Source organism: Maylandia zebra, linkage group LG3, assembly GCF_041146795.1.
Source record: "Maylandia zebra isolate NMK-2024a linkage group LG3, Mzebra_GT3a, whole genome shotgun sequence".
In the NCBI taxonomy this organism is placed as follows: Eukaryota; Metazoa; Chordata; class Actinopteri; order Cichliformes; family Cichlidae; genus Maylandia; species Maylandia zebra.
The window spans coordinates 26,295,299-26,315,226 of record NC_135169.1 but is presented as its reverse complement, the minus strand read 5'-3'; the positions used below and the strand labels follow the sequence as shown (position 1 = coordinate 26,315,226).

General features: G+C 40.1%; 1 protein-coding gene across 1 annotated transcript; it reads right to left on the bottom strand.

Moving 5' to 3' along the window:
* Positions 1-3,715: 3,715 nt before the first annotated feature.
* Positions 3,716-19,292, bottom strand: rasl11a (RAS-like, family 11, member A). Its single transcript, XM_004573403.3, has 8 exons — positions 18,626-19,292; positions 15,427-15,483; positions 15,228-15,310; positions 7,650-7,690; positions 7,437-7,566; positions 7,170-7,245; positions 5,753-5,829; positions 3,716-4,459 (listed from the first exon to the last, which is right to left on the bottom strand). The coding sequence occupies exons 1-8, from the start codon at positions 18,780-18,782 to the stop codon at positions 4,313-4,315; spliced, it is 768 nt and encodes a 255-aa protein (XP_004573460.1). The 5' UTR covers positions 18,783-19,292; the 3' UTR covers positions 3,716-4,312.
* Between the last annotated feature and the right edge of the window lie 636 nt (positions 19,293-19,928).

Genomic DNA, 19,928 nt, shown 5'->3' with positions numbered 1-19,928 from the left:
ATCTGGGTACTTAGAGATTCTAAATAGTCCATCACATAAATGGTTGTCTGCCTCCCTGAAACAGCAACCTTGAACACACCTAAACAAAAATGCTTTTTAGCAGCCACTTCAGGCTCACTCCTTACAAAATATGAAACCTTACAGAATCACAGAAATCTTTATTTTGTATTTGTTTTTTAAATAGAGTTATCAGGCCTGACCTAAGCTATTTAAACTCACTGCTTCAGGTTTGGTGAGTGAAATTCCCATATTTCATTCTTCCAGTACTTAACACAATTATTAGAAGCTATGTTGTGAGTATGTCAAGGCTTCACAATGAAGAATTCAGAAGCAGCTGGATAAATTATTATGAAAATAGGAGGATCTAACAAATTTCCCACGTGTGGGACTAATAAAGGTTATCTTATTATGTTGGGACATTATTCTTTTTCATTTTACGTAATCCTTTTTCGCCGTTTTAAAGTTTTAGGTCAGAAATAAAAGTGCACCAGTGTTTTATTGGATTCTAAAGTTGAATTCAATTGTGCAATTCAGTTTCACTGATGTAGCACGAAATCAGCCGCTTTAGGGCACTTAAAGTAGTATGCAGTTTAGACTAGAAAATATGAGTTTTACTTTTTAGATCTCTGTCATGCATCAATATGAATCTCTTTTTTTATAAAAGAAAGGAAAGCAGCTTGGTCATTTCAGTGTTGTTTGGAGTAATAATGAAACTGTCTTGGAGGTTACAATGGGGGTCAACAGAGGCTAAAAAGCACATTTTTGTCCTGGGGGACTCCTCAGGAGGTTAATCCTGTTATGTCTTTGGCATCATCCTGTATGGCTGGTTGTATACTACATTTCCCACCCTCCATGATTCACTTTACCTTTTTTTTTTATCAGTGGGGATTGACTCACATGGCATGCTGTTAATATAGATTCATCTGCAGAACTCAACATTTAGTAACTGTGTGGATGTTATTAAGACTTTTTCAAAAGTCTACTTAATCTCTCTCTGTGTCCTTACCCTAAAAGGAAACGGTTAGTGTAGGTTTGTTTTCTAAATCTAGCCTCGTAAATGTCACATTAACTCTCCATCAATCAAATAAACTTACAGTTAAAGGCCATGTTAGAGCAGAATACTGGCTTTGAGAGGAAAAAGGGAGGAAAACATAGAAATAGTCCATCCAGTGTCTTTAAGACAGACAAGGTGTGTGCACATCTGTCTTTGTGAGGGCCTAGAAAGTGAGAACAGACCTGGTTTTTAGGTGGTTTTAGGGTCTAAGATAGAGTAGAGACAGGTTTTGGTGGTTACTTATCATAATAAAGGGAAAAGGAGTCCATGGGTGTCCTCATAAAGACAGAATATATGTGTGTGTGTGTGTGTGTTCCTGTATATCTATCTTTGTGAGGACCGACATCTTCATTCTACTACACTTGTGAGAACCAGCAGTAACTTGTGAGGACACACAACCCGGTCCTCACATTTTTGAAGGCATTTAAAGGCATTTTTGAGGCTCAAAATGTGGTTTTAGTGTCAGGGTTACAATTAGGTTATGGTTAGGTTTAGGGTAAGGGGTTAGGCATTCATTTTTAATGGTTAGGGTTAGGGTAAGGGGCCAGGGAAAGCATTATGTCAATGAGGGTCCTCACTAAGATAGCTGAACGGGGTTGTGTGTGTGTGTGTGTGTGTGTGTGTGTGTGTGTGTGTGTGTGTGTGTGTGTGAGAGAGAGAGAGAGAGAGAGAGAGAGAGAGAGGTATGAAAGCTGACAATTCAAATGAAAACATGAGGAAATTAAACTTAAAGTATGAAATATGAGAAAGTCCCTTTGTTTTGTAAATGTTCCCATCACTTCAGAGGATGTTAATTTCCTGGATCATCCCAAACCTGAAACCTTAAAGTCTTCAAACTAAGGTTCACTGATTTATGTTATGGGAATTCTGTTTTGACCTCATAAAGGTCCTTGCAGTGTTACTGTGTCAACATGAGTCCCCACAGCATAAGGCATACAAACACACGCGAGCACACACACACATGCTTTTTGTCCCATCCATGGCTTCTCTGTAGCTTTCATAATCCATGAGCAACTCGGATTGATTCCGCTACTTTTAAAAAGGTCAAAGGGCAAAAAGTCACAAGTTGGGGTCAACAGACAATTTTTAAGCACATGAATGTGTGTGTGTAGTGCCGAAGGGCTGGGGTGGTGGTTCAGTGACCAACAAAGAAATTCCAGATGCTGAGGAATTTATCTTTACTGGGAATATGTTGTGTTTCAGCAAGGAGAGGTCATGAGAACAGCAGAAAGCACACACACACTCAAACACACACCACAAACAGCATCCCCACTTCCTTTTGGACCAATCCCTGAAAGCACAGACACTTTAAATCCATCAGTTCATTAACACTGTTGGGTTTTTAACCACAAACAGGATAATAAGATCAGGACTTGTGTTTCCCGCTGACTGTTATGCTCGGCGCAGTGTCTCTTGTTACCAAATAGCTGGGACTTGCCCAGAAATGCCTTCTCGTTGGGAAGGAAAAATCCTCTGGAGCAACATAAAACCCAAATAACACCTTAACCTTGTTGTTTAAAAGCAGCAGAGATGAAAAACTTTCCACACTTAGAGCCACTTAAGCATGAAGTCACACCTAGAGTTTGGATTGTGTGGACTGAGCTATAGTGGAAATGTTTACTCTGTCAAAATCACAGGCAAAGTACAGAGTCAGTGAGGTAGACTGAGTCATATTTCTTGTATTTTATATGGATATAAGTCATATGATATTTATGGCTTCACATATCTATATTAAATATCCATATAGATGATAATAAAGACAACCGTGATGACGATAATGGTGTTGGGAGTGATGGTGGTGCTGATAGTAATGCTTTAATTTATGAAAACGTTGAACTATAGAGACGTTTACAGTTGCAGATATTAAAAAGTATCAAATTAAGTTTAATACATGTGATTTTAAGACAAATCTGAACTGGCAATTCATAAGGAACCCATCTCTAATTTCATTTTTTTGTGTTGTTCAAACTCTGGACGGGACGTTAAAATTCATACTTTTCAAAAGTACATAAACTTACATATGATGCAGAATTCTTTAGTCTCTCGGGTTTTATTTTTGGTATCCATATGTATTGTTGGGCCCTTTATAAATTTACCCCCTCGTGGAAAAGAGATTTATAAATCTTTATTTACTGATGATGGACAACCTCTGCTGTGCACCTGTCCTATGAAATAAGTGTATGTTTTCTGAAATATCATGTTTTAAGATCATTTTCAGTTAATGCTAAAATGAAAATGAACTAATTTACGCCATTTTTTTTAAGTTAATAAAATGGAAAATACCCAGATTTCTTGTATATTTTAAATTTAAAAGGACAATTACAGTTTCAAGTTCAAGTAAATTAACTAAATAACAGATATTGCTTGAATACAAAACATGCTTGTGTGTTTTATTATTGACAGCATTGATCTTCCATAAATATCAGGAGTTTATTTTGTTACAAAAGGACTTCCTTCCTGTCATCAAATGCCAGCATTTGTCTCAGCTTATAGCCTTGAACGCCTGCCTCGTTGGGTCATTTCCTGTTTTAGTTCAGAACACCATGTCTCAGAGAGAAAGGAGACTCATATTTCATATATTTGGTTTCAGGAAACACTGAACTATGTCGTCATTCTCAACTGGATTGACCCCAGGATAGGAAAAAGAAACAAAACGATGTCTTTTGAGTAACATTTTATTCCCCAGTAAGTAAAAAACAAAACAAAACAATGAATATGTAACACAGTTGAGAGATGAAATAAGAGATGTTGAGTCATGTAAAACAAACCGGATAAATCTGATACGTCTTCGCTGTTTTTGGTATATTTAATTCACTTTGTTCACGATGTATTCATTGGCTTTTAACCGGAAAGAAATAAGACATAAACGTGTCAGAAAGTTCTGCTGCCTTTCATGACAAACATGCAAAGTTTCTGATACAACACAAGCTGTTTGTTTGGCCGTATCTGTCATTTCAGCTTTGGGCAGCGTCTTTGCTGTACTCGAGTCTGGAAAGAGGTCGTGTTGACCACAAGTTCCTTCCAGAAGAGCTCGCCTGCCAGAAAGGCTTTGTTTCATCCATCTGATCAGGACTCCTTGTGCTCTCGAGAAGCTTTGATCACCACACACACACCACACATGTCTTTTCATGCCAGTAATGGCTCCATATCTCCAAACATAAAACTCTTCTTGTGATTTTTTTTTTCCCTTTGGCGTTTTAGCTTTTATTTCCGCCACGTGCCCGGCTGCAGGTTGTCATTTTTCAGCCCGTACTGCACTCAGATGGTCGTGGCTGATTTGACTTTGGAGGAGAGGACCTGCCTGAACCTCCTCTTCAGCTCCTGCATGTTGGGAGATTTGGGTCTGGCCAGGTGGAGTCCTCCTCTTCTCTTCTCCCCATTCCCTCCTCCCAGTGCCCGGATCACCTGCGGGACAGAAGACAGACAGACTTGTCAAAATGTAATCACATATGAGAACAAGTCAGTTTTGCTGCAATTTAAAACTGATGCCTGCTAAACTAATTCAAGTCAGTACTGGAAGAAAATTAAGTTTGAATGAATGTTTGAAATCAAATCTGGTTTATATTCCACTGGATTCAAACAAAGGCGTAGACTATGTTCAAATATGACAGAAGTTCAAACAGGTGTCCTGTTTTAAGATGACATTTAAGGGCTTATAATAATAAAATTGTTGTAAATATGTTTGCAGTTAACAGGAAACAAAAAAAAGGAATAAAGTTAAGTCTAAAAGTCTTTATTACTAAAGCTTATCAGGGAAACACAAAGATATTAGGCACTACAGAGAAGGTTTAGACTCTGTCGGCACACTTTCAGGAAAAGTGACACTTTTGTGGAGAACTGATTGGTCAGAAGGTTATATTTGCAGTTACCACGACGATATATTCCAGCAACAGGTGGGGTAAGCCTGAAGTTACCTGGCTGAATTAATGACGTTCCTCCACAGTAAGTGTAGAGGAACAGCACGTTGGCCATATAAGCTTGATACAATGTTAGTATTGTGTTTACTGCTTATTTTCACTCCCTTCAAAGGACTATTGCTGCTCAAAACACTGAAATATTTTCATGCATTCCTCATGTGACAATTAGCAGCACCCATACAGATCTAATATCCTGCAATCTGACAACCACTCTCCCAGACTCCATCAAAATTAAGTGAGTGTGACTTATATCACCACTACCACTTCCTCCCTTGTCATGTGAAATCTCTCAAGCGTTGTCTGTATTAGGAAAAAAAAAACCTCATCCAAAAAATACACCATTAAAACCAAACTTTAAACTTAATGAAAGCTGGAACTGAAAACCAAAACAATGACCTGAAAGACTCAAAAAGCTACAGAGAACCGCAGATTTACACAATGATTCAACAAGCCAGCGTTTGGGAACCTACTCTCTGCAGCGCCACAAAAGGAAGCAGAAAGTCTAAACATACCCAAAATGAAACAAACCACTTGGGCAAAAATTACTCCACTAGAAAAAACAAATATACAAACCAGTCTATTACGGGCTTTTTGTGATCCTTTCTGGACCAACACATGGTTTTTCTGTGTTTTCTGTATTTATGGGCATCAAGGGGAAATGAAATCCATTTTCACAGAAAGCAGAAAGTCCCACATAGGTGGTTGGACTCAGAATACACCGATAGCTAAGTCAAATTCTAATATTTTGGACTAACAAATATCAGCAAAAACAAAGTCCCACCTCTTGACAGAGATGTAGGAAGGCAGCATGGACTCCTTCATGGTTTTCTCTGGCTGAGACCTCAAAGTAAACTCCTCCTGTGAGCAGAAGTAACATTCAGATTAGGGCCACTCTTATCTTTAGCACAGAAATGTAATTCATTAGATATCATGCAGTATATAGTTAAGATATATCACATACTGCATATACAGGATGGGCAACACTTACAGGTCTGAGAAGTTAAATCAATAAAGGGGTCAAGATTGTTATTCATGGTCATATTTTTATGACCATGAAATTATTTACATAAAACAAAACCTGTACTTAACAAGGTAAAGAACAGATTGGCTAAAAATAACTATAAAAAACTCTGAACTTAAACACTGAGTTTGTTTCTTAGTTTGTTAGCTTTTATTTACATTTATTCGACAGCATTTTGAGCCATTAGTTGTTATATTTCAGCTGTAGCTGCTACTTGTTTTTATAGTTTAATTAGTCCACTTTCTGTTGCCTCGTCCTGTAACCGGGTCATTGCAGCAGATTAGCAAGCAGTTTGCTAACTGTAGCATGGGAGATGGGTGGTCTCGTAGGGTGTCTTGCATTGAAATCTGCTGCAATGACCCGGTTACTGCGTTCACCAGATATCAACACAATTTCGATCCGCTCCTCACGTGTTAACCTCTTCGACATGTCAATGGCTGTGAACAAAGAGAAACTTGTAAATAACTCATGAAAGAATAAAGTTACGTTGAAACCAAGCACATCATTGTTTTTCTTGTGACATTACCAATAAGTTTGATGTGTCACATGGCCCTCTTCCTATTGAAAAAACAAAAGTTGTATCCAAGATGGCCGACTTCTAAATGGCCACCATGGTCACCACCCATCTTGAGGAGTTTGCCCCCTCACACATACTAATGTGCCACAAACAGGACTTTAATATCACCAACCATTCCCATGTTATTACGGCGTATCCATATAAATGGCCCACCCTGTAGATAGTGGAATGCAATGTTCTCGCAAAGTGATGGTGGCTGTAGCTCCAGAGGTAGAGCCGGACATTTACTAATCAGAAGGTTGGTGGTTTGATTCCGGCTGCTCCAGTCTGCATGCCAAAATATCATTGGGCAAGATATTAAACCCAGGCTGCTCTCTGATGCACTTGCGCATAGAAAAAGCATTTGTATGGATGGGTGAATAAAGCATGTTGTATGAAGTGTTCTGGTAGAGTAAAAGGAACCAGTCCATTTACTATTTAGTGGTAGGACATATTATGTGTTAAACATTTAGCCTTGTGATATATTTTATTGCTAGTAGAGGACATTTTTAAACACATTAATGCCCACAAACTGGAGTAGTCAGGCTTCTTTTTTGAAGAAATATCTCTTTTGATTAGTGGGCAAAGGTTTGGTGGTACAGAAGTAGAAGAAACTCCCACCTAATGAAGCTGCTAACGTCTCGCCTTCATCTGCAGGCACTTGTCGGGCTCGGAGCAGGTCACTTTTGTTGCCAACCTGCAGCAGATTACAGATGACACAACAGATTAGATTATAGGATTGGGGTTAGTAGGTGTCTGGTATTGTCTGGTCTGTCTTGCACTAAAGATTGAATGAACAGAAACAGAGACATTTTAAATAAAATAACTGAAAGAATATCACTAGGTTGTTGTTTTTTCCAGGTTGTTTCTAATGATCGCATAACTAACCAGTATAACCGGTATGTTTCCAGAGGGGTGTATACGTCTGACATGCTGGTACAGTGGCTGGATGGTTCTGTAGCTGTTGTGGTCTGTGATGGAGAAAACCAGCACATATCCATCTGCCCAGTAGATTGACCTGCAGGCCCAGTTATCATAGTGGAGGTTAGCATAGTGCACTGTGTTTAATTCAAATTCATATTCGTGTGTTTCCAGTCTTACCTGTTGATCTGCTCCTGACAGTACAGACCCTCGGCATCGTCCTGTAAAACACACAGTAACATTCTGTAGTTCTGCTAACAGGTACTAGAAAGGGGATCATATTCAAATCTAGAACTTAATTTGAAATTCTCCTTCACACGAAGTTCTGAATAATCAGGAACCATCGTATCTTGAAGAACTTGCAGTCCCACAACTTAGACATTCACATTACTCACTCTCTCATTACACATACATATAGGATCTTGGGGGTGGGCACGATACACGGAATCCAAAGTACCATCAGGGTGTACACCTCACCCCTGGCGTCGTTGCCCACCTCTCAATTTTAAATACACGTAGACATTGAGGGCCAGCAGGAGGGACCATGCGCTTACCTGCTGCTCTCTGGCAGGCAGCTCCATGTCCTCCTGGGTTTTAAATGCACCTTAGAACACACATGCATCAACACTACAATGAGCGGGTGGAGGGAGGTTTGGAGTCTTCTCTCACCCCCATTCTCTCCGACCTGCTGGAGCGGGGGGGCTAGGAGGAGGAGTTGGCCGTCCGACTGCGGTCTGGAGTGTGGGGCCTCCCTGCTGCTGCGGAGTCGGGGCGGTCTGCCTCTCCCCACCGCAGGGAAAAGGGTAACACCACCTGGGTCTGGGTGCAGTTCCCCCCTCCAGGGGCAAGGGTACCTAGACCCGGTTCGTAAAGTACGCTTGGGGAGTGTGATCGTGTGTACAGCGTCTCTTCATGTTTGTCTCCACGTTGGTTGAGTGTGGAGTAAGTGCATATGAGAGCATGAGGGTGGGAATGGATGTTTGTATCTGTGTGTGCCTGTATGTCTGTGTCTATATGTCAGGTTGGGTGTCAGGCGCCACCTCTCTGGGGACATCTGAGGCCCTCCAAGGTTTGGAGGCCTATCTCCCCCCACCACCACTTCCCCTGCCAGTGGCGGACTCCCTCAGACATCGGTGCGTTGGTGGTTCTTTGTGTCTGGGGATGGGCGTCCAGGTACACACCGGCTCACTCCTTGGCGGCTGCTTATCGGGGCCTGGAGCCTGAGGCTCGCTTGGGCCACTTCGGAGGTGGGGTGCCCCCGGCCTCTCGGCCTGGGGCTCGGTCACTCAGGCGCGGCTGGCTGCCGGCGGAGCTCACGGGCGCGTCACTGCAACTCCCCCTGGTTCTGTTGATCTTATGTGCTGCACAATAATGTTTAATATTTAGTATTTACTGTCATATTCCCATATATCATTGTGATGTTGTTTATTCTATTACTCTTGTTCTCTTCTGCTTGTTTTCTTTTTTCTTTCTCAGCAGGTGACCCAGGTGATTGATATATGCATTTTTTTTTCTGCCCGTTCTGTTGGTTTTTGTCTTTTGCCCTTCTCCCCCGTCCCTCTTCTCAGCTGTTTCTCTTTCCCTCTTTCTTTCTCCCCTTCTTTCCCCCAGTCAAGTCTATCCCGTATTCAGTAAGTGAAAATAAAATAAACAATAAAAGGTGAATTAAATGGACCATTATGGCAAGGCTGGGATGGTCAGTTTGGTAAAGTAAATCCGTTGGGCATCTTTCTTTGCCTTTAGACAATAATTCTGATGGCAAAAGAGCCAAACGGGACAGGCAAAAAAATAAATAAATAAAGTAATGTGTTGTAACCCATGTGTATTTTTGATAGCTGAAAATGGTTGGAGTATTCCCCCATCACTAAATAAATAATTGGATAAATAAAATTGAAAAACCTAAAATCTCACAGTAAATTAAGTAGGAAAATCTCAGTTTTTTTAATTTAGATTTTTCTTTATTACATAATGGAACTACTATGAAGATGTTATAGAGCTAGTGAACAGTGACGTACGTGTGTGTGTGTGTGTGTGTGTGTGTGTGTGTGTGTGTGTGTGTGTAAATTAGACTAAAGTAGACTACATCAGATACAGACAGATGCATGTGACAAAAATTCCCTTATATTTTCCTTTTATGCTGGTCTGTTAAAAGAATAGAAATCTATTGACAGTACCAGTCTACCACATCTCCATCTCCTGAGAAATCCCAGGATGAGCTGAAGTAATCCCTTTCTCTGTTGGGGCTGTCCTTGGGTTGACTCCCAGTAGGATGGTCCCACAGTTCCTCTAAGGGGAGATATCTTAAAATCATCTTAATCAAAGGCTTTAATCATCCCAGCAGTTCCTTGAACACCCTTGAGTACCTCCACGTGACAACATTGGCCAGTCAGTGTCAGTAGTCAGATGTGCATGGTCACTTTGAAAAGCCTAGGCCAAAGGTTGGCAACTTTTGCTATCAAGAGACATATTTTTGAGGAATTGCTAGAAAGAAACAAATCTGTATGGAGCCACAAAACATATTTGATCCCTACAATGAAGGTGACATAGCCTATTAAGACAAAATTAGCCTATTAACATTAGTATTAGGTGTAAATTTAATTACATGTAATTTTAATATTTTACCACATGTGATTACTCTGCAAAACAGAACTACAATAATGAAAATGATGGCACAATTGCGAGTTGCAGGAAAAAGTACCTGCTTTAGCATGTTTAAGCCTGCTTTGAAATAGAGTGGCTGTAAAGCTAGGCAGGCCACTTTGAGTCATGGCTGTGATTGCGCAAGTTAATTAGATTAAAATTACCCTGCTTTGATTAAAGCAAATAAACATATAAACAGACAAAACATTTAGCTGCATAACAGCTTGAAAATGCAACAACAACAATAAAGGCTACTTTCAATGTTGTGCAGCTAAGAAAAGAAAAGAAAAGAAAAGAAAGAGAAGAAAAAAAAAGAAAAAAAAGAAGAACTTGCAGTACCACGCAATCCTAGAGTAATAGAGAACTTCGCGCTCTAAGACTGCAGGCTTACTTCTCGTTGCTAGAGTTTCTATAAGTAGAATGGGAGGCAGTGGCTTTGTCTTTCAGTCTCCCCTACTGTGCATTTAGTTTTGCTGCTATAGATCCAGATTTCCCATCATAGACTGCTCCTTCAAGCCCCTTTTTTCCATTTGTCATTATTGCATGGCCTAAGTTTTGTATGTTTATGTTATCTCTCTTTTCTAATTTTATTCTTCAAATTCAAATTCAAATTCTATTTGTCACATACACAGTCATACACAGTACGATATGCAGTGAAATGCTTGGACAACTGCTCGTGACCTTAAAAAAAAAACAAAATTTAAAAAAAAGAAAAAGGAAAAGGCTATGAATAAGATAGGAAATAAATATGAAAAATTAAAAAGGGTAAATTTTACTAGGAAGGAATAAAATATAAATTAAGGTTAAAAATGAAATAACTGTACAACACAAATTAGAATGAAGGGTAAATTTAACTGGGAAAGAATAAGATAAAATATATAAATTAAAGTTGAAAATAAAATAACTGTACAACAAAATACACAATATAGAACTATATAAGAATGTATGAAGAAATATAAATAAATATATACCCAATAACAGCAGCTGTACAAGTATTAACTGGAAATGAAGAATGTAGTGACCAGTGTTGTGCAGTGCAAATATGCTTAAAGTGATTTAAGTGATGAAGTGATAACAAAGTCCAGAAAGTCCAGTGTGTGTGTAAGAACTGTATGTGTGGGTCAGTACTGTGTGGTGGTGTGATTGAGAGACCGTATCGCCTGTGGGAAGAAGCTCCTCCTCAGTCTCTCTGTGTTGGTCTTCAGGGAGCGGAATCGCTTTCCTGACCTCAACAGAGAGAACAGTCTGTTGTTGGGATGGCTGAGGTCCTTCACGATCTTCCTGGCCTTGGTCCAGCACCGCCTGCTGTAGATTGAGTGCAGGTCAGGGAGCTCGGAGCGGATGGTGCGCTCAGCTGACCGCACAACCCTCTGTAGAGCTTGTCTGTCCTGCATGGTGCTGTTCCCGAACCATGTTAAGATGTTTCCCGTCAGGATGCTCTCTATGGTGCGCGAGTAAAAGTTCCTGAGCACCTTGGAGGGCAGTTGGAAGTCTCTCAAGCGTCTGAGGTGGTAGAGACGCTGACGGGCCTTTTTCACCACGGTGTTGATGTGACAGGACCATGACAGGTCCTGCGTGATGTGAACTCCGAGGTATTTGAAGCTGTCCACTCTCTCCACTGGGCACTCGTTGATGACGGGGGTCTGGTAGTTCCTCTCCTGCTTAGTGCTGAAGTCCACTATCAGCTCCTTTGTCTTACTGACGTTTAGAAGGAGGTTGTTCCTCTGGCACCAGTTCTCCAGATTCCTAATCTCCTTCAGGTAGGCCGTCTCGTTGTTATCAGAGATCAGGCCCACCACGACGGTGTCGTCAGCAAACTTGATGATGGTGGTGGAGCTGGTAGTGGCCACACAGTCATATGTGTACAAAGAGTACAGCAGGGGGCTCAGAACACACCCCTGGGGGGCTCCAGTGCTGAGAGTGGTGGAGGCTGAGACATGTCCGCCCATCCTTACTGCCTGTGGTCTGCCAGTTAGGAAGTTGGAGATCCACTGACACATAGATGAGCTGAGTCCCAGATGCTCCAGCTTGGTGGTGAGTGTGGAGGGAATTATGGTGTTAAATGCAGAGCTGTAGTCTATGAAGAGCATTTTAACATAATTCCCCCTTCTAGTGTCCAAGTGAGTGAGTGATGTGTGGAGGAGATGAGAGATGGCATCGTCTGTGGAACGATTTGGACGGTAAGCGAACTGTAGTGGGTCCAGTGTGTCTGGTAGTGAAGAAATGATGAAGTCTCTGACCAGGCGTTCAAAACACTTCATCACTACTGAGGTGAGGGCTACAGGGCGATAGTCATTGAGAGAAGCAGGGTGGGGTTTCTTCGGGACAGGAACAATGATGGACTCTTTGAAGCATGTGGGGATCACCGACTGAGATAAAGAGATGTTGAATATCTCAGTGAACACAGGAGCTAGCTGGTATGTGCAGTCTCTGAGGATACGACCTGGGATGCCGTCTGGTCCTGCTGCTTCTATACAGATACAGCCTCAAAAATATGCACTCACCCCCATTAATACTTGGTTAAAGGTCTCTAGCAAGTTGTATGTCAACCAGACACTTTTTGTCATCATCAACAAATTTGTGGCATAACTCTCTGGATTTCTGACCAATCTTCTTGGTAGAATTCGTAGAGTTCAGTTAAATTGGTTGGTTTGATGGCACAGACGCGGCTTTTAAGCATAATCCACAAAAATTGGTTTAGGTTGAGCTGTTGCAAGGCTGTTCCAGAAGTTTAATGCTAGCCTGCTTCATCCATCAAAACAAATTTTGATGTCTGTTTGGAATCATTGTTCTGCTCAGAGAATGAATTATATCCAAGTTTCAACCATCCAGTTGTTGATTTGTAATGAAGTTGAAGAACTTGGCGGTAGTCCTCCTCCGTTGTTATTTAATTTACTTTGTACAATGTCTCAGTACCATTGGTATTTGGGCAGCTGCAAATTTGTCCATGGCGATGTAAAACTCACTTGACTAAGGAGAGTGATGTTTGTGTTCCAGCAGTTCATGCCAGCCTTCATGGTCCCTCGTTTTTTTTCTGAACATCTGAACTAGTTTCCTGTCATTTGAGGATGATTGTTTGGATCTTTTTCCAGACCCTGGCAAAGTGTTGACACATCCAAATAACTTGTACTTATGTACAGTTGTTTGAATTGATGATCCTGGAATCTACAGTTGTTTAGAAATGGCTCCAAGAGACCTTCCCAACCTGTGAAAATCTATAATTCTTCTTAGATCTTGCTTGAACTCTCTCGTTGTTCTGACTGTTGCTCAGTCCAATGAGTGCTGTCAAACAAATCCTTTTTATGCTGACAAAGGGAAACAACTAGTTGTAGTCAATCATCACTAACAACAAGTTAAAAGGCCTTTGTCTTGTGAAGTTAGTCACATGAATGTTTGTATATATTTGAGAATGTGTGGTTCAGAGAAAGTCTACAATAAATTCAGATTTGTACACCTAGTTCTTGTTGTTTAAAGTCATTAAAAGACCAAAGTTACAGTGACATTCTTGCGTATGCTCATGATGACTGGATTTCTGAACACAACTGTAGGTGCTGCAGAATTGCATGCAACACGTCAGACCAAAAACAAAAAAATCATGCCCAACACAAACGAATATAACTATTTCACACCTGTGATGTTATGATTGTTTAAAACCCATCCATGATGATTTTCCTGTTCAAAGTGGCCAAGCACATAGTAATTGTACTAGAACGTTCATTTCCATGACTAATGCCTCATTGTGGACATGTGCCAGCTGTTTCTGACTTTGAACTCAATACATCAGACCACCCAATTTATTTTCTTATCTGAACTCTACCTACAAATTTACCAAGCAAAGTGTGTTTCCATTATTTGCTTTTTAAACACCACATTTTAGAAAACACCCAATTAAAGGTTACGAAAAAGCCCTTAACTGCTTGACCTCGACACACACATTCAACACTCATGCTTCTCTCACACGTCAGTTATTTCTGTCTAATCTCTGAGAGGTGGTCCGACCTGCCAGGAGAGACCTCCTTGCCCTGTTATCTCCCCCCGTGTAGGAAATGAGCAGCTCTGAAGGTTGGTTTTGTAAACAGGCCGTTGAGCAGGATAAGCTGTGTGGCACGTTGCACTCATTAAACTCATCATGTGTGAGGAGATTGTATTTGAAGTACTTCCTCATACTTCAATACTTTCCTAAAATGGCTTTGAGATAGCTTTTTTTTTTTTTTTTTAAATGGGAATATTTGGGGACTTTGGGGAGTACGAATTTTACTAAATTAGGCAATGATGCAAGAAAGAGATATCCCTTTGGAACTTTTTAACCCCACAAATTAAAGCTGCACAGTATCAGATTTTCACATCCAAATTATCACAGTCAAGGAAGTTCACAACGGCATATTATTGTTATATCTACAGGACATTTAAAAAAAAAAAAACGAAGGAAAAGAACAAATGTCAGTCGTGTTATTGGCAAATGAATCTAGAACTATGTGCACAGAGGCGAGTAACTCTAATCGTAATGGTACAAAAGCTTAGAAATAAAACAACACACTTTTAGGATATAATTGTATGTGCATCATCATCATCAGCTTTTTTCTGATTTGTTCCCCTTTATAAAACATTTGAAGAGAAGGTAGGCGAGGCTTTTGTACCTGAGATAGCCAAACAGTGGCCTCGGTAGCACGTGGAAGAACGATACACAGCCACAGCAGCCTCCCACCTCATAATCATGATAAGTGACAATAATTACGAACTAATCAATAACAGGTCTCAGTTAAAGCCAGTGCCCTAATTTCCTGATGGTGGCTTACTTATCTCCTATATTTCTGACCCCATCAAGCTAACTCTAACTGATCTATGATCATTTATATTCTCAGTGCTTCCTTGTGGTGTGGTTAAAGGACATTTTGACACAAGATCTGAACAAAGATGTTTGCAGCAGTTTCCCAAAATATTCTTTTTTTTTTTTTCAATTTTAACATCTAGAAATAGTTTGAATAACTTTCTAAATCAAGTCTGAAACCTGTCATATCAGCCGTCTGTATGTTTCAGTTATATTTTGGTACTTTCATGCAGTTAGCATAATGCAAGCTAATCTCCAGGATGACGACATGGCTACAGCCCCCTGTTTACCTGGAGAGCGACACAGGGTGTATCCTGGATCTGAAGCGACACTTCCTCACCCTCCAGCGTGACCTTTCGGGAGTAGAGTGCCCCTGCAGACACAGAGATTGAGGCGGATTGATGAATGGATCAACTTTTTTTTCTATAACAGTGGACTTTTACAGAGGGAACTCAGTCAGTGAGTACAGTCAGATGTGCAGAAACTCACCTGTGTTTGCTTCATAATCACCAATGAACCTCTTGGTCAGAAACCTAACAATCAAAGCTAAAAAGAAACAAAAAGAAAAATTAGAGATGCAAAAGAAGAATAAAAAGTAACAAGAAGAATGAGCACAGAGTTTGTAGGGCAGAATCCAAACCTCTGTTACAGAAAAATCAAATGCCCTGCAGTAACCTTCTGATCTATTTAACACTTTCCCCGAGCACTGCTACATAAGTTTGATTTTCAAGACTTTAGTATCTAAACAAAAGAGTCCAAAAGTCTCAAGGGAGAAATGATTCACCAATACTCAGAATTTGAATCATCTTCTATTGGTAAATGATTGCCTCATCCACCTCTGGGTGTTTGGATTCTGAACACTGTTTTTCTAACTTTCAGTCTTTTGGGAGTGGGAGTTTGGCTTAATATATCTATTTGGATACCACCCCATTCACTCCATCAAAGGAGAGGTTTATCTTTCTGTAGGCTACCAACAGATGATACCATGAATAATACATATAAAAAGGTCACTGGAGTGATTCAGTGACTGGATTTAAAACAATAAAGGACTCACAACAGATATAAGCAACATAATAATGGTCCACATGCCTCAAGAGATAACTTGTAGCTTCATATTAACAACTATTGTTCTTATTTCAGATAAAGGCATGAAATTAAAGGACCAATACTAATCAAAAGGTTCAAACTGAAAGCTTTATTAGTTTGTGTGTGCATTGATGCTTTGCTCAGAGAAACTGAAAAAAGAAAAAAAAAAGTGCAGAGGTCCATCTCAGAGTCCAACATTTATGCCAACTGAGGCATGTAAAGTATTGACAGTACAATTAGAAAAAGACTGAACGAGTACGGAGGGTTTGGAAGGGTTAAAGGAAGAAAGTGTCTTCTCTCTAAAAAAAACGTGGCAGCACGGCTTTGGCTTGCAAAGTTTCTTCAGAAAACCAAAAACAAAGTCCTTTGGACAGGCGAGATCAAAGTTTAGGTGTTTGACCATAATGCACAGAACCACGTCTGGAGAAAGCCAAACACAGCATATCAGCACAAACATCCCATTACAGCTGTCAAGTGCGATGATTTGCGCTTGTTTTGCAGCCACAAGACCACTGAGTAAATCATGACTCCTCTGTATACCAAAGGGTCAAATGTGAGGACATCTGGTCCACAGCTAAAGCTTGGGCAAAATTAGGTCACGCAACAGCAAATCTACAACAGAATGGCTGAAAAAGAAAATAAAGCAAAGTCCAGACCTCAACCTGGCAGAAATGCTGTGATGAGACCTTAAGAGAGCTGTGCATGAACGAATCCTTGCAGAGAAGAGTCAGTCACAATTCTTCCAGTTGGAGAAATAAAGTCAACAAACAATAACTTTGTGTTATTGCTGCTAAATGCTACAAGCTATTAAATCATGCAGTCTACTTTTTTTTCCACAGGCATGCAGAAACTCCTATGAAACTGTTTTTCACACGACTGCATTTGTATTAATGCATGTGTGAGTTTGTTCTTCTACACCCAGTGCTGCCATAACCATGTAAAAACTTCTTCGACTTCTAGAGCATCCATGTGCTGTCTGATAAAAGGTTAAATGAATAGGCTGCAGTATAAACTTTAACTACATTTTGATATTTTAAAAAACATTGAAAGTATTGAGCCATGAGCCATTGGAGCACCCACAAATCCTGGTTCCTATATTTCCCATAATGCAACCATTGCATCTTACATTACGCCTTTTGTGTCAGGTAAAATGTTTTTGTCTTTTAACACCACAACTGTGGTTCATGACACCGATGCATCATAAAAGTGCAAGTCATAAACTCAAGTTAAGGCTCCCTTGGTGATATCACAGCGGCATCATTAGGGTGCATCATGTGGGCCACAACTACTTTGAATGTTTACTACTAACTGATGAACTGATCATTTCTGTGGGAATCTTTTAGCTCTTCCTTTGCTTTCTGCAGCCTTCTCGCTCTCATGTTCCAATCTGAGCTTTATTATAACTGTAGCTCAGTCTCTTACCTCCAGTGAGATAAATGAGCCTCTTGTACTAAAGCTTACTCTCTGCTGCTCCCCTGGCTGATCTGTTTAGTCTGTTACTGAGAGCCAGTGCTGCACTTTCTGACTGCAGGGCATCAAATGTATTTTGAGAAGCCGCCGTATGCTTAAAGATTCCTGAAATCTAAAATAAAACAATCGAACAGAAGCTGCCATTTATAGTCTTTCCTTTCCTCTTGTTGGATACTTTTATTCTGAAGGGTCCCACTCAGGTAGTTACATTATAGCAATAAGTAGCTACATTTACTTATAAGACTATACTCAATGCCAATATTAAGCTGTTTTGATAGGTTACTTGGAGTGGATAAGATACCCAAATTACTCCCCATTTTTGACTTTTCAAAATAAGAGTTTGAACGCAGAACCAAGCACTACTTCCTAAAATATATTTTACATTTTTTTAAACTAATCTTAAAATAAATAGATAAACATAGCTTCATTAACTGATGCAAATGAATAAATACATCGATAGTGGTATATATATTTTCTATGTTTATTTTGATTACGCCCTCTGTTAATGCCATTAACATGCCAGGCAATGCAAATGAATATTAGAGTGTGTGCCTAAATCTGGCACACACATATTTCTCCATATAATGGGTTCTTATGTTAATTAGTACCTCATGCACTTTTAACATAAAAATAAAAATACATTTGCCTAGCATGCACTAAAATCTTTGCTGCTCATCAGTTGTTTTTGTCCAAAATGCTTGAGTAAAGTTATCAGTGCATGGCTTTTAATTGTCAATAAATACTTTTTGATTCGTATAGTTTCTGTGAAATTATTTAGATACTTCAACTACAACTTGATATACTCATTAAGAGCCGTTAAAGTGGACGGAAACGAGTTAAATTGATCATGTAAACAATGGGATTTGTCGCCCCCTGGCAATCATTACCGGTATGCATTTTCGGCAGGCATTTGCAAATATTTCTACCTTAATTAATCAGGATATTTTAATTAGAACGGACCATGCAGGATTGTTCATAGTCGTCATGTTAAAATCCAAGCCACAGTTTTCCCAGAGTAGTTCCCCACAACGCGTCAAATCAGCTTTAGTTCCCGTGCAAAACTTCCCGCATTCATTTGAATCCTAATTTCACAATTCAACCTGTATAACCCCCCCTCCATTCCTCCCCGTACCGGTTTTCCCGACGTTGCTCGCTCCCAGCACCACAATCTTCACCGTCTTGTTGGGCACGCAGTCCAGCAGGGGGTACTCCGGTATGGGGACCAGCAGAAAGTTGCCAGACCCGCTGCTGTTCATGGTTCCCGGTGCAGGGTCGCCAGTCAGCCGCATTTAGCTCCCCTCTGCCCTCTGCTCAGCCCTGCTCTCACTAGAAAAATAAAAAAACAAATCCCTGGACCCAGAGAGGGGAAAAATTACTCCAGCGCGCACATAATATCTCTGTAGAGAGGACACCGGACCTCCTGAGGTAGCCTGTGGATTATTCACGCTTCTAGCAGCTTTAAACGTGTTGTGAAATTATCATAGAAAAACTATTTTATCCGGGGAAAAAAATCCAAATTATCTTCCAAGTATCCCAGTTCAAAGTTTTCCTCCACTGAGTGAAAAGCTTCGTGGATCCTTTTCACTCACTTCACAAACAGGCATCCCTGCCCTCTTTTGACGCCTGAAACAAATAAAAAAGAGAAAAGGATTCCGATCCGCAGCGATTCCAGATGCCTCTGACTGAGAGCAGAAAGAGGCAGAGAGGGAGGGATGTAGACTTTGAACCGTCCCCTATAATATTCCCGTGAGACCGGTCTAAATCGAGCTCCACTTCCCGGTCTGGAATCAGACATCCTGAAGCTTCTGGGAGCTGATAAAACACGTGATTAGTAAGTAACGAAGCTGCAAAACAAACACGCAGAGCAAGACGAGGCCCTGTGAGCCAAATACTAATATTAATAATAAAAATGTCTCCTTAGCTCATTCACACGTTCTGTGCTTTCATTGTGTTGGAAGACCATTTCTGTATTAATCACGTGACCTTTCCAAGGAGATTTAATTTTTTAACATTTTTGATTTGCACAGATAGACAGATTCAGTTGTAGAACAAAGTTTTGATCGGCATTTTCTCCATTTTAAAAATGTTATGTATTCATTTATTCATGAGAATTTTTAAGCCCTCTACTGTTCACCTGTTTGTTCTTCCATCTTCCCAGAGACTTTATTTTTGCCATTGTTTGCCATATATTTTATCTTCATAGTTGAGTCCAAAATCAAAACCCACTTGCCACCAAGGTGTTACTAATAAACAAATAACCGAGTGAAATGTTTTCTAGGAACCCAAACAAAAAATGTAAAATGTAAAAGTTTTGTAAAAGACATTTTATCAGGTTTAAAACTCATGTAAATACAGCAAAAAGTCAAGAGTTTATCTTAAAATTATTGTAATTTCGGTTCACACCCCTGTCGTAGATTAAAAAAACCATTTTAATA

Excerpts from the sequence above, each read along its gene's own strand:
- rasl11a (XM_004573403.3), bottom strand. The coding sequence starts at position 18,782 with ATGCGGCTGACTGGCGACCCTGCACCGGGAACCATGAACAGCAGCGGG. Across the intron at positions 7,567-7,649 it reads TGTCAGGAGCAGATCAACAG|GTCAATCTACTGGGCAGATG; the intron begins GTAAGACTGGAA and ends CTGGGCCTGCAG. Across the intron at positions 7,246-7,436 it reads GAAACATACCGGTTATACTG|GTTGGCAACAAAAGTGACCT; the intron begins GTTAGTTATGCG and ends AATCTGCTGCAG.